General features: G+C 45.7%; 1 protein-coding gene across 1 annotated transcript; it reads right to left on the reverse strand.

The window, feature by feature from the left end:
• Nucleotides 1-283: 283 nt before the first annotated feature.
• On the reverse strand, nt 284-6,527 carry NPFFR2 (neuropeptide FF receptor 2). The gene is made up of 3 exons (XM_081959981.1): nt 6,252-6,527; nt 4,087-4,186; nt 284-1,658 (listed from the first exon to the last, which is right to left on the reverse strand). Exons 1-3 carry the CDS (start codon nt 6,496-6,498, stop codon nt 815-817), a joined length of 1,191 nt encoding a protein of 396 aa, XP_081816107.1. The 5' UTR covers nt 6,499-6,527; the 3' UTR covers nt 284-814.
• Between the last annotated feature and the right edge of the window lie 6,704 nt (nt 6,528-13,231).

Consider the following 13,231-nt stretch of genomic DNA (forward strand, 5'->3'; position numbering starts at 1 on the left):
TGCAGTGGTGGGTTCTGGATCCCGTTGCAACCGGTACGGTGCAACGGGGCCCGTCGTCCACCATATGAATGCATGCATGCGTCCTTACCTCCTGTGATGCTCTGCGACGCCTCCGCAATGCTCCAGCTGCTCGGTGGAGCCTCGCGCAGACACCGTACGCTCGGTGGAGCCTTGCGCAGATGCCCGTAAGGAGCACGGGAGGGCAGGTGGGCCCTCCAGACCACCGTAACGGAGAGGTACCCAGTGCTCCTGGCAGGCACTAATACGCCCGTACCAGAGTGTACCAGTCATAACTCACCACTGCATGATTAAGTGAATCCCATGGTTGTTAAGCGAATTTGGCTTCCACCGTTGACTTTGCTTGTCTGAAACGAGCTAGGAAGCTGACTAATGGCAATCAGTGACCAAGTGCCCAAATTTTGATCATGTGACTCTGGAGGGGGGAGAGCCCTGATGGTCAAAAGTATGAGGACAGATTGTAAGTCCCTTTGTTCAGTGCTGCTGTGACACCAGATGGTCACTAAATGAATGATCGGAAGTTGAGGACTACCTGTAGGAGACAGAAATGATTCAATACAGCTAGAAGATCCCAAAACACCAGCAATTCTTTTTCTGTTCCTCCACAGGTAGGATCAAATGTCATTACTGATGCATCAACTAGGGGGCAGTGTTCCTTGAAGATGTGTGAACTTCAACTCCCAGAATTCTCCAGCCACCTTGGAGAATTCTGGGGGTTGAAGTCCACACGTCCAAAAAGTTGCCAAAGTTGACAAACTCTGAATTGGGGGACATCACCTCCAGCAGCTGAGGTAGTTCAAAGCAAGTCTTGCTTAGCGCCGTTGTCGTTTGAAGCACGTTCTAGATGCTCCATCACCAGAACCTGTGTCTTGTCCGCCCAGTTGCCCTTTTGAGTGGACCCCCCGGCGACACACGAGGATAGATCGTGGTCTATCGGCTGGGGCACTGTGGCTGGCAAGACAGCGTTGCTCTGGGCCCGTTGAGAATACATGTCCCGAGGGATCGCCTCCCCGGAGCAGAGCTGAAGGTGTAAAGCCGCTTGGAAACCTCGCCGGAAGTTCTCGTTGAAGTAGCCATAGATGATTGGGTTGACGCTGCTGTTGAAGAAGGCCAACCAATGGGCAAAGGGGTACACATAGATATTGATGAGCTTGTGCTGCGTCTCGTCCAGTTCTGCATAATCGGACAACATGGCCAAGGTCCACAGGGGCAACCAGGAGAGGATGAATAACAAAGCTACGGTGATCAGCATCTTGATGACCTTCAATTTCTTCTTGTACACCGAGTGACGCTCGTGGCCTTGCTTCCCAGAGGCGAGCACCGTGTTGAAGAGCGTGATCCCGATCCGAGCGTACATGATGACGATGAGCGACAGGGGAGCCAAGTAGATGTTGGCGAAGAGGACAGTGGTGTAGATCTTCTTCATGTCCTCGTTGGGCCAGTCTTCCCGGCACCAGTAGATGGGATGGGTTTGGTTCTCCTCGCCAAGGATGACCTGGAATCGCTTCTCTTCTATGAGCTTCAGCATGACCGCAGAAGGACACATGATGACAACAGCCAGGAACCAGATGATGGCTATCAACACAACTGCTATCCATACGGTAAGTTTTGGTTTAAAGGGATAAACGATAGAACGGAACCTACAAGGGGGAGAAGGAGGAATAGTTCAGTTCATCAAAGAGCAATGCTGTGGACCAGCCACGTTATCAACAGCAACACAACGTTGGTTTTTATGGTGCTAAGAATCACAGAGTCCCAATGGAATAAAACAGAGTTGGAAGGGACCTTGGAAGTCTTCTAGTCCCGCCCATGGCAGGAGACTCTGTTCCTTTTCAGACAAATGGCTATTCGATCTCTTCTTGAAAACCTCCACTAATGGAGCACTCACAACTTCTGAAGGCAAGCCCTTTCACTGATTCCCACTGTTGGGAATTTGGATCCCTCTCTGATAAGTTTCCATCAGTGACTTCTTGTCCTGCCCTTTGATGTCTAGGAATTTTCTATTCCTTCCTTCCGTCCTTCCTTACATATACATACATACATACATACATACATACATACACACATCCTATCTCTCTTTCTCTTTCTTTCTCCCTCCCCCCTCTTTCTTTCTTTCTCCTTCCTTCCTTCCCTCCTTCCTTCCTTCCCTCCCTCCCTCTCTTCCTCCATAACTAGATCAGTCCTAATATCTTTCTCCCACCTATGTCTTTTCTTTCTTTCTTTCCTTCTTTCCTCCCTCCCTCCCAAACTAGACTTCAATCCTAATATCTCTCCCCCATATCTATCTATCTATTCTGTCTTCCTTCCTTCCTTCTTTCCTTCTCATTCTTTCTTTCTTTTCTCTCTTCTCTTTCTTTCTTTCTTTCTTTCTTTCTTTCTTTCTTTCTTTCTCTCACTCTCTCTTTCTTTCTTCCTTCCCTTCTTTCTTTTCTTTCTTGGCTAAAGAGAAACAGTAAACCACTTTTTTATTTCCTTCATTCCTTCTTTTCTTTTCTTTCTTGGCTAAAGAGAAACAGTAATCTACAAAGGCCAACTCTTTTCTGTCAACCCTTACAAAAAGCAAAGTAGAATTCTGAATGCCCATCGATTATGGCTTTGGAACAGTGCTTGCATCTCTAAGTTTCCTTAACCGTATCACACAATTGAAACTGTTATATGCATCTCTAACAGTGGTGGGATTCAGCCGGTTCGCACCTGTTCGGGAGAACCGCTTGTTAACTTTCTAAGCAGTTCGGAGAACCGGTTGTTGGAAGAAATCTCCTTTTGTTTTTTTCCACTTTACAGGGCTAATCCTATAAGGAAGGCAGGAAGGAAACATTCTGGTGTTGTTTCTAGCCTCATCTTTATTGCCCTGGTTACAGAAACTGCCTCTCCGGTTAACCCTTGTTACATTGTAACAACTAAGGTGAAGCGCCCATCGACCTGAGTGACGTTGAGTTGGCCATGCCCACCCAGTCACATGACCACTGAGCCTTGCCTACCCAGCTGGTCATTATGGCAGAGAACCGGTTGTTAAATTATTTGAATCCCACCACTGATCTCTAAGTTTCCTTAACCGTATCACACAATCGAAACTGTTATATACCGGTACGTATTTAATGTCACGGTGCAGAAACGTCTGAGCAAAAATAGATGAACTGTGGACCTAGGTGCCTATGCTTTCTATCCTCCTTTTCCCCTTGATCTCACTACCAAGTCTGAAGAACAGGCCATTCTAAGCAGGGATGGGCTACTGCAGGTTCGCAACAGTTCAGGAGAATCTCCAGCTAAGACTCTGCCCAGTTCGGTGAACCCGCAAATCCCACCTCTAGCTGGCCCTGCCCATCCTGCCCCACACCTCCCACCCCACTTTGCCCCTCCCAGGAGTCCCCACGCGGCCCATTTGGGATGCCAGATAAGTACAGGGCCCATGCAGAGGTTCGGGGAAGGCGAAAAACAGGCTTCCCAGAAGTTCTGGAAAGCTGGCAACGGGGCCCATTTTCAGCCTCCGGAGGGTCTCCGGATTAACCCCCTCTAATCATTTCTCTTCTTTTTAACGAGTGCAAATCATGGGCGGGCTGCTGGGGGTTTGCAGGGGTTCGGGAGAACCTCTAGCTAAGATTCTGTGCAATTCAGAGAACCCCCCAAATCCCACTCCTGGCTGGCCCCACCAACCTTGCCCCTCCCCTTCCAGGAGTCTCCACGCGACCCATTTTGGATGTGAGGTAAGTGCACGGCCTGAGTGGAGGCTCAGGGAGGGGGAAATGGGCAAACTGGAAGTTCTGGAAAGCCTGAAATGAGCCCATTTCCAGCCTCCGGAGGCTCTCCAGAGCCCGAAGGAGGCTGTTTTCGCCCTCCCGGAGGCTCAAACAAAGCCTCCAGAGCCCAGGGAGGGAGAAAATGCCCCCCCCCCTGCCATGGGGCGAGAGGCTAACTAGCCCATGCCCACCGTGGCCACACTCACCTAGCACCCGGGAAGAGAACCCCTTGCTAAAATTTTCGAAGCCCACCCCTGATTCTAAGCAACAGAATAACAACTGATTTCTGTACTCTCCATATCAAATTTTGGAGGTTTATACCAAGCCATACCTGTCCACTGCAATGGCTACCAACGTGAAGACAGAAGCAGAAACGGATATTCCCTGGATGGTGCCGTTCATTTTGCAGGCAATGCTTCCAAAAGGCCAACCTGGAAAAGAAAGCATTGTTTTAGATGAAAAGGTCAACAATTGTATTCAATTCTTTTCACTTTAGTGGACAAGCAAAAGGCTGCGACATTCAATAACTTTTATATTAAAGGAGAAAGATCTGGGTGTTTTTTTTAATGAACTGAATTGCAAAGGCTGAGCTTCAGAGATTGGCTGCAGCCGGTTCGGCCTGGTTCGGCCGAACCGGTGGTGGAATTCAGGCCTGGGTCGCAGAACCAACAGTGACCCAGGCCTGACATGCCCCCGAACTGGTTCCCTCACCGCCGCTGATGTCGCCAAACTGTTGGATTTTAGTGACTGCACGTGTGCAGTTCACTGTAAATTGTTCTGCGCATGTACACAGAACAATTTCCATTGAACAGCGCATGCGTGCACATTGTGTGTGGGTTGCGGACCGGTAGTAAAACCAGCAGCAATCCACCCCTGCTGAGTTTATATCATCATAAGGTAAAGGTAAAGGTTCCCCTCATACATATGTGCTAGTTGTTCCCAACTCTAGGGGGCGGTGTTCATCTCCATTTCAAAGCCAACAAGCCACAGCATTGTCCGAAGACGTCGCCGTGGTCATGTGGTTGGCAGGACTAAACACCGAAGGTGCACGTTCCAACCGAAGGTGGTTTCTATGGTTTCTACTTGCATTTTTACATGCACTTCTCTTCCTCCTCCTCCTTGTAAATCCCACTTCCTTCTAGCACTGATGATGTTACCTAGTCGGGTAATGAGATGTCTTCAAGAGAACAACTCTGAACAGCTAAGTTCAGAGTGCAACAAGGGTTCTACAGGTTACTTTTTAAAAAAAAGTTTTTTATTTTTAATTTCTTACATACGATTACAGGCATACATTCACATAGTTGTTATTCTCATTTATATTTACCACTTTTACACATTTGTTTTTCCTTATGCAGAGTTAAAATACACATTCTGGGTTGCTTTGCTTACCATCCCATACACCTATTTTGTATTATCACCACCCTGTTTTTTTCTTTTATTTTCACCCTCCCTCCCTTCTCTGTTTTCTTCCTTCCTCCTCTCCTTTACGTTTCCTTCTTCCCTTGCCTCTCCCCTACTCCTCTCTTCCCCTTCCTACCCTCTCCTTCTCTTTCTATCCCTTTCAGCCTTCCTCTCCTTTCCTCTTTTTCCCTTCCCTCTCTTCTCCTCTCCTCCTCTCTTCCTTTACTTTTCTGTTGTTGTGGTTATCTCTTTTCCACTCTCAACTGGTGTACTTTTGGGATGGTATTCCCGCAAACCCGGTTATAATTTTATGCTTACAAGTTACTTATAGTAATGCAATCTCCCAAGTTGGATTGCGTTTCCCCCTCGTCCCTCTTTGACCAGGGTGGGTTCCTGCCAGTCCTAACCTCTTCTATAGAAGAGGTTCCACAAATCTACAGTGCCATTTAGAACCGGTTCCAGCTCCCTCCCCCATCCCGTCCGCACATCATCAAGATGAAGAGCGAGAGGAGGAATTCTGGGAGTTGAAGTCCACAAGTCTTAAAGCTGTCAAGTTTGAACACCCCTGAGGTTTTTTTGTCTAAAGGGTTAGGGGTGCAAGGGTCTGGTAACTTGACAACTTTAAGACTTGCATGCTTCAAATGCCAGAGTTTCTGAGCCAACATTTTGGTTGCTAAGCAAGAGCGTTGTTAAGTGAGTTTCACCACATTTTACAAGTTGGCCACGCCCACTCAGTCACATGGCTGGCAAGCCACTCCCACTCAGTCACATGGCTGGCAAGCCACTCCCATCCGGTCACATGGCTGGCAAGCCACTCCCATCCGGTCACATGGCTGGCAAGCCACTCCCATCCGGTCACATGGCTGGCAAGCCACCCCCACCCAGTCACATGGCTGGCCACTCCCACCCAGTCACATGGCTGGCAAGCCACTCCCATCCGGTCACATGGCTGGCAAGCCACTCCCATCCAATCACATGACTGGCAAGCCATCCCCACAAAGCAGGCCACACCTACAGAAGAGGTTGTAAAAAATGGTCTTTGACATTCATGTGAGTGATTCCCCAAAGGATGCGATGCCCCGTGGGTGCATGTACCTGTTATGATGTTGTCCAGGAGAGTGGTGGGCATGCAAAAGATGCCCACCAGCAGATCGCTGACCGCCAGATTCAAGATGAAGAGGTTGGTGACGGTGCGCATATGCTTGCTCTGCAGAACAGTGAAGCAGACAACCCCGTTGCCGATCATGCACAGAAGGAAGATGAGGAGGTAGGAGATGATGAAGACGGAAGCGACAAGAGGGTTGTGGAGGTAAAAGCTCACGTAGGTGATGTTGGGTTCCATCAGATAAGCGTTGACCACAGCGGTGCAATTTCTCAGTTCGCCCATCGAAGAACCCAGCTCCTCGTTCTTATCCATGTCAAGTGGCACCTTGAAGTAAAAATTAAACAAATGGTAAGTTAGCGGAGAAGAAAAGGCAATAAGTAAGGTAATCCCTCGAGTTACAACCACAAATGAGCCCAAGTTTTCTGTGGCTAAGAATCAAGAATTCTAAGAATTTCGTTACTGGAAAAATAAGACCCCTTTCAGGCAGTTGAACGTTTAACTGATTTAATAGGGGTGGGCTCATTTGGCCTGTGAGCTGGGAGTTTAGACATTCTACTCCCCCTCCCCATCTGCAAAGAACTCTGTTCCGACTGCCAGCTGCCTTATATTATATTAACATGCTCTGGTGCTAAGGAGTTACACATTCTACATTAATTCTCAAGCTTAAAGTATCAAGCCCGATCACGTAGTTTCATAGCAAAGCACAGGTACCCAGCTAGTACATTATATTTCAATTTAGGGCTAGTTCTAATACAATTATTTGGGAGAACAATTGCCTTCTGGCTTTTACTCCTTTGTGAAACAGTTCCGGTGTTCCCTCCATGTAGCCTGAAAAGAGAAAATTACATTCTGATGATTTGCTGGAATCTGTCTGTGAGAAACGTATGTTTTGCCAGCAAACGCAGCATGTGTGAAAAGGGAATTTCGCCTGTCAAAATATTACCTGAAGGATCATATCCCCACTTCCATCAACCCACACATTTACTTCCTTTTTCATCATTGTTAGATTTCATACAGCAGATTTCACGCAGTCAACTGACGTGAAGATCTCTTGCAGATTAATAGCATTGAAGAATAGAATAGAAATAGAACAAAGTTGAGGAACACCTGGGATTACAGAAAATGAAAAAGAAGTTTTAAAAGTTATGCTAAAAAGTGGTTAGGGTATCCCAAATTAAAATGATAGGGCTCATTTAGCTCATAGCCAGAGACCAGATTAAAATAGCAATAGCAATAGGATTTAGACTTATATACCGCTTCACAGGGCTTTATAGCTCTCTCGACGTGGTTTACAGAGTCAGCATATTGCCCCCCAACAATCTCGGTCCTCATTTTACCAGCCACAGAAGGATGGAAGGATGAGTCAACCTTGAGCCGATCAGGATCGAACTTCTGGCAGTGGGCAGAATTAGCCAGCAATACTGCATTTTAACCACTGTGTAACCAAGAAGGAGAAGAAGAAAGGGAATTAAGAGAGAGGAAGGAGGGAAAGAAGGAAGGAAGGAGGGAAGGAAGGAAGGAACGAAGGAATGAAGGAATGAAGGAACGAAGGAAGGAAGGGCAATAGCAGACTTATATACCACTTCATAGTGCTTTACAGCCCTCTCTAAGGGCTTTACAGAGTCAGCCTCTTGGCCCCAACAATCTGGGTCCTCATTTTACTGAACTCAGAAGCATGAAAGGCCGAGTCAACCTTGAGCTGGTCAGGGTCGAACTGCCAGCATTGGGCAGAGTTATCCTGCCAATACTGCATTCTAATCATTCTCACCAGGAACAAGAATGAGAAAGGGAATTAAGAGAGAGAGAGAGAGGAAGGGAGGAAGGAAGGAAAATAACACACTTATATACCAGTTCACAGTGCTTTACAGCCCTCTCTAAGCGATTTACAGAGTCAGCCTTTTGCCCCCAACAATCTGGGTCCTCATTTTACCCACCTCAGAAGGATGGAAGGCTGAGTCACCCTTGAGCTGGTCAGAATTGAACTGCTGGCAGTGGCCAGAGTTAGTCTGAAATTCTGCATTCTAACCACTGGGTCCCCAGAAACGAGAATGAGAAAGGGAATTAAGAGAGAGAGAAAGGAAGGAAAGAAGAGAGGGAGGGAGAGAGGAAGGAAGGAAGGAAGGAAGGAAGGAAGGAAGGAAGGAAGGAAGGAAGGAAGGAAGGAAGGAAGGAAGGAAGGAAGGAAGAGCAAAGACACCATCAGGGTTAGTAAAGGTAAATGTTCCCCTTGGACATATGTGCTAGTCGTTTCTGACTCTAGGGGGCGGTGCTCATCTCCATTTCAAAGCCGAAGAGCCAGCACTGTCCGAAGATGTCTCCAAGGTCATGTGGCTGGCATGACTAAATGCCGAAGGTTCACAGAACGCTGTTACCTTCTTACCAAAGATGGTTCCTATTTTTCTACCTGCATTTTTACATGCTTTTGAACTGCTAGGTTGGCAGAAGCTGGGACAAGTAATGGGAGCCCACTCTGTTATGTGGTACTAGGGATTCGAACCGCTGAATTGCCAACCTTTCTGATCGACAAGCTCAGTGTCTTAGCCACTGAGCCACTGCATCCCCTCAGAGTTAGAGAATTGCTAAAGCATTGGGGGAAATAATTGGCCTCCTGAGATTTTTCTCTTCCACCCCCCCCCCCAAAGTTGAAATTAGAGGCTTTGAATAGCATACCAAGAAAACTGAGGTTATCTACCCAACTCCCAAATATAGAAAATATAGAAACTAAATATACCAAAAAGACTGGTGTCTCTAATTTGCATTTGACTTAACCTTCTTTTGTGAATGACAGAATTAGCACAGAAAAGGGGGGGAAGGACAGAGGTACAGTATATTTATGTGCATGCGAAGATATAAATATATATATTTATTTCCATTTGGCTAAAGATAGTTTGAACAAGTACAAATTGTCTTGTTGCATTTTGATTTTAAAAACTTTCTGGACAGAAAAAGATTTATGCCACCCGCCCCCCAAAAACCACCCCATTATCCTCCTTTTGGTTTCTTGAAAGAAAAACACTTTTAACATGCTCACCATTTGATCTTAACCACAATCAAATAATTGCTCCATGATTGATGGTCAAAGCAAGAAAAAGGACAGTCAGTATTTTTAACTGTTAACTGATCGTTGCTGGTTGGTTTAATGAGAGACGTTCAGAGGAGGGAAAATCTTATTCGCTGTTTGAATTTATTTATTTCTTAGTAGCCCACCTGTATCATTTTTACAAATAAGTCAAAGCAACAAATATATTCAGCACAACTTCCTCCATTTTGCCTACAACAACCCCACTGTGAGGTGAGTTGGGCTGAAAGAGAGTAAGTGGCCCAAAGTCACCTGCCAGCTTTCACGCCTAAGGCAGGACTAGAACTCACTGTCTCCTGGTGATTGGCCCAAAGTCATCCAGTTGGCTTTCACACCTAAGGCAGGACTAGAACTCACTGTCTCCTGGTGATTGGCCCAAAGTCATCCAGTTGACTTTCATGCCTAAAGCAGGACTAGAACTCACTGTCTCCTGGTGATTGGCCCAAAGTCATCCAGTTGGCTTTCACATCTAAGGCAGGACTAGAACTCACTGTCTCCTGGTGATTGGCCCAAAGTCATCCAGTTGGCTTTCACGCCTAAAGCAGGACTAGAACTCACTGTCTCCTGGTGATTGGCCCAAAGTCACCCAGTTGGCTTTCACACCTAAGGCAGGACTAGAACTCACTGTCTCCTGGTGATTGGCCCAAAGTCATCCAGTTGGCTTTCACACCTAAGGCAGGACTAGAACTCACTGTCTCCTGGTGATTGGCCCAAAGTCATCCAGTTGGCTTTCACACCTAAGGCAGGACTAGAACTCACTGTCTCCTGGTGATTGGCCCAAAGTCATCCAGTTGGCTTTCATGCCTAAAGCAGGACTAGAACTCACTATCTCCTGGTGATTGGCCCAAAGTCATCCAGTTGGCTTTCACACCTAAGGCAGGACTAGAACTCATAGATACTTAGTGATGTGTAAAGTCACACAATTGGCTTTAGTACCTAATGTAGGACTATAACTCATCACCTCCTGGGCCCAAAATCACCCAGTTGGCTTTCATGGATAAAACAGGACTAGAACTCATTGTCTCCCAGTTTCTAGCCTAGTGCCTTCACCACAATTATCTGCAGTTCGGGGCATCTGAGGATAGATTTTACATATTTGATGGACAAGACAAAACAAAGACAATCTTATTTGACAGCAGATCCTCCCAAAGAGCCTGACAATTCTCTGAAAAAGACTCACAGAATCTAAGTTTTAATCAATGGTGTTGTGTCTCACATATGGAACAGAGTAAGAAGGATGTTTCAAATATTTATATGGATGGTTGCTTAAAAAGAAAAAAAGAAAGGAATACCCAGCTGGAATATACTTCATAGATCAATAAATCATTAAAGTTTCAACTGCAGATTATTTGTGTGTCCAATTATACTTGGCCAATAAAGAAGTCTATTCCCATTCCTATTCCTATCCCATTCCATTCCATTCCATTATATATGAAAATATACTACTTTCTATCATTAAAGTGTGTATTTTTGTAGATACATGACAAAGATACAGACAGAAACACAGACAGATAGGAAAGACACACACACGCACACACGGAGAGAGAGAGAGAGAGAGAGAGAGAGACAGACAGACAGACAGACAGAGACAGAGAGAGAAAGAGAAAGAGAGACAGAGAGAGTAGAGATAGATAGATAGATGATAGATAGATGATAGATAGATAGATAGATAGATAGATAGATAGATAGATAGATAGACAGACAGACAGACAGATAGACAGACAGACACAGAGAGACACAGAGAGAGACATAGTAGATGGATGGATGGATGGATGGACGGACGGACAGACGATAGACAGACAGACAGATAGATAGATAGATAGATAGATAGATAGATAGATAGATAGATAGATACAATACAATACAATACAATACAATACAATACAATAGTAGAGTTGGAAGGGACCTTGGAGGTCTTCTAGTCCAACCCCCTGCCTAGGCAGGAAACCCTATACCATTCCAGACAAATGGCTATCCAACATCTTCTTAAAGACTTCCAGTGTTGGGGCATTCACAACTTCTGGAGGCAAGCTGTTCCACTGATTAATTGTTCTAACTGTCAGGAAGTTTCTCCTCAGTTCTAAGTTGCTTCTCTCCTTGATTAGTTTCCACCCATTGCTTCTTGATGATAGATAGATGATAGATAGATAGATAGATAGATAGATAGATAGATAGATAGATAGATAGACAGACAGACAGACAGACAGACAGACAGACAGACAGACAGACAGACACAGAGAGACACAGAGAGAGACATAGATGGACGGACAGACGGACGGACGGACAGACGATAGATAGATAGATGATAGATAGATAGATAGATAGATAGATAGATAGATAGATAGATAGACAGACAGATAGATGATAGATAGACAGACAGACAGACAGACAGACAGACACAGAGAGAGACATAGATGGATGGATGGATGGATGGATGGATGGATGGATGGATGGACAGACGATGGATAGATAGATAGATAGATAGATAGATAGATAGATAGATAGATAGATAGATAGATAGATAGATAGATAGATAGATAGATAGATAGATAGATAGATAGATAGATAGATAGATAGATAGATAGGCAGGCAGGCAGGCAGGCAGGCAGGCAGGCAGGCAGGCAGGCAGGCAGGCAGGCAGGCAGGCAGGCAGGCAGGCAGGCAGGCAGGCAGGCAGGCAGGCAGGCAGGCAGGCAGGCAGGCAGGCAGGCAGGCAGGCAGGCAGGCAGGCAGGCAGACAGACACAGAGAGACACAGAGAGAGACATAGACGGACGGACAATAGATAGATAGATAGATAGATAGATAGATAGATAGATAGATAGATAGATAGATAGATAGATAGATAGACAGACAGATAGACAGACAGACACAGAGAGACACAGAGAGAGACATAGTAGATGGATGGATGGATGGATGGACGGACGGACAGACGATAGACAGACAGACAGACAGACAGACAGACAGACAGACAGACAGACAGACAGACAGACAGATAGATAGATACAATACAATACAATACAATACAATACAATACAATACAATACAATAGTAGAGTTGGAAGGGACCTTGGAGGTCTTCTAGTCCAACCCCCTGCCTAGGCAGGAAACCCTATACCATTCCAGACAAATGGCTATCCAACATCTTCTTAAAGACTTCCAGTGTTGGGGCATTCACAACTTCTGGAGGCAAGCTGTTCCACTGATTAATTGTTCTAACTGTCAGGAAGTTTCTCCTCAGTTCTAAGTTGCTTCTCTCCTTGATTAGTTTCCACCCATTGCTTCTTGATGATAGATAGATGATAGATAGATAGATAGATAGATAGATAGATAGATAGATAGATAGATAGATAGATAGATAGACAGACAGACAGACAGACAGACAGACAGACAGACACAGAGAGACACAGAGAGAGACATAGATGGACGGACAGATGGACGGACGGACAGACGATAGATAGATAGATGATAGATAGATAGATAGATAGATAGATAGATAGATAGATAGACAGACAGATAGATGATAGATAGACAGACAGACAGACAGACAGACAGACAGACACAGAGAGAGACATAGATGGATGGATGGATGGATGGATGGATGGACAGACGATGGATAGATAGATAGATAGATAGATAGATAGATAGATAGATGATAGATAGATAGATAGATAGATAGATAGATAGATAGATAGATAGGCAGGCAGGCAGGCAGGCAGGCAGGCAGGCAGGCAGGCAGGCAGGCAGGCAGGCAGGCAGGCAGGCAGGCAGGCAGGCAGGCAGGCAGGCAGGCAGGCAGGCAGGCAGACAGACACAGAGAGACACAGAGAGAGACATAGACGGACGGACAATAGATAGATAGATAGATAGATAGATAGATAGATAGATAGATA

Source organism: Natrix helvetica, assembly GCF_964273705.1.
Source record: "Natrix helvetica genome assembly, chromosome: 7".
Classification (NCBI taxonomy): domain Eukaryota; kingdom Metazoa; phylum Chordata; class Lepidosauria; order Squamata; family Natricidae; genus Natrix; species Natrix helvetica.

What these genes read in the sequence shown, in the direction of transcription:
- NPFFR2 (XM_081959981.1), bottom strand. Translation starts at nt 6,498, where the DNA reads ATGGAACCCAACATCACCTACGTGAGCTTTTACCTCCACAACCCTCTT. An exon ending in CCTGGACAACATCATAACAG is followed by an intron (nt 4,187 to 6,251) that starts GTACATGCACCC and finishes TTTCTTTTCCAG; the next exon opens with GTTGGCCTTTTGGAAGCATT. An exon ending in GTAGCCATTGCAGTGGACAG is followed by an intron (nt 1,659 to 4,086) that starts GTATGGCTTGGT and finishes TCCCCCTTGTAG; the next exon opens with GTTCCGTTCTATCGTTTATC.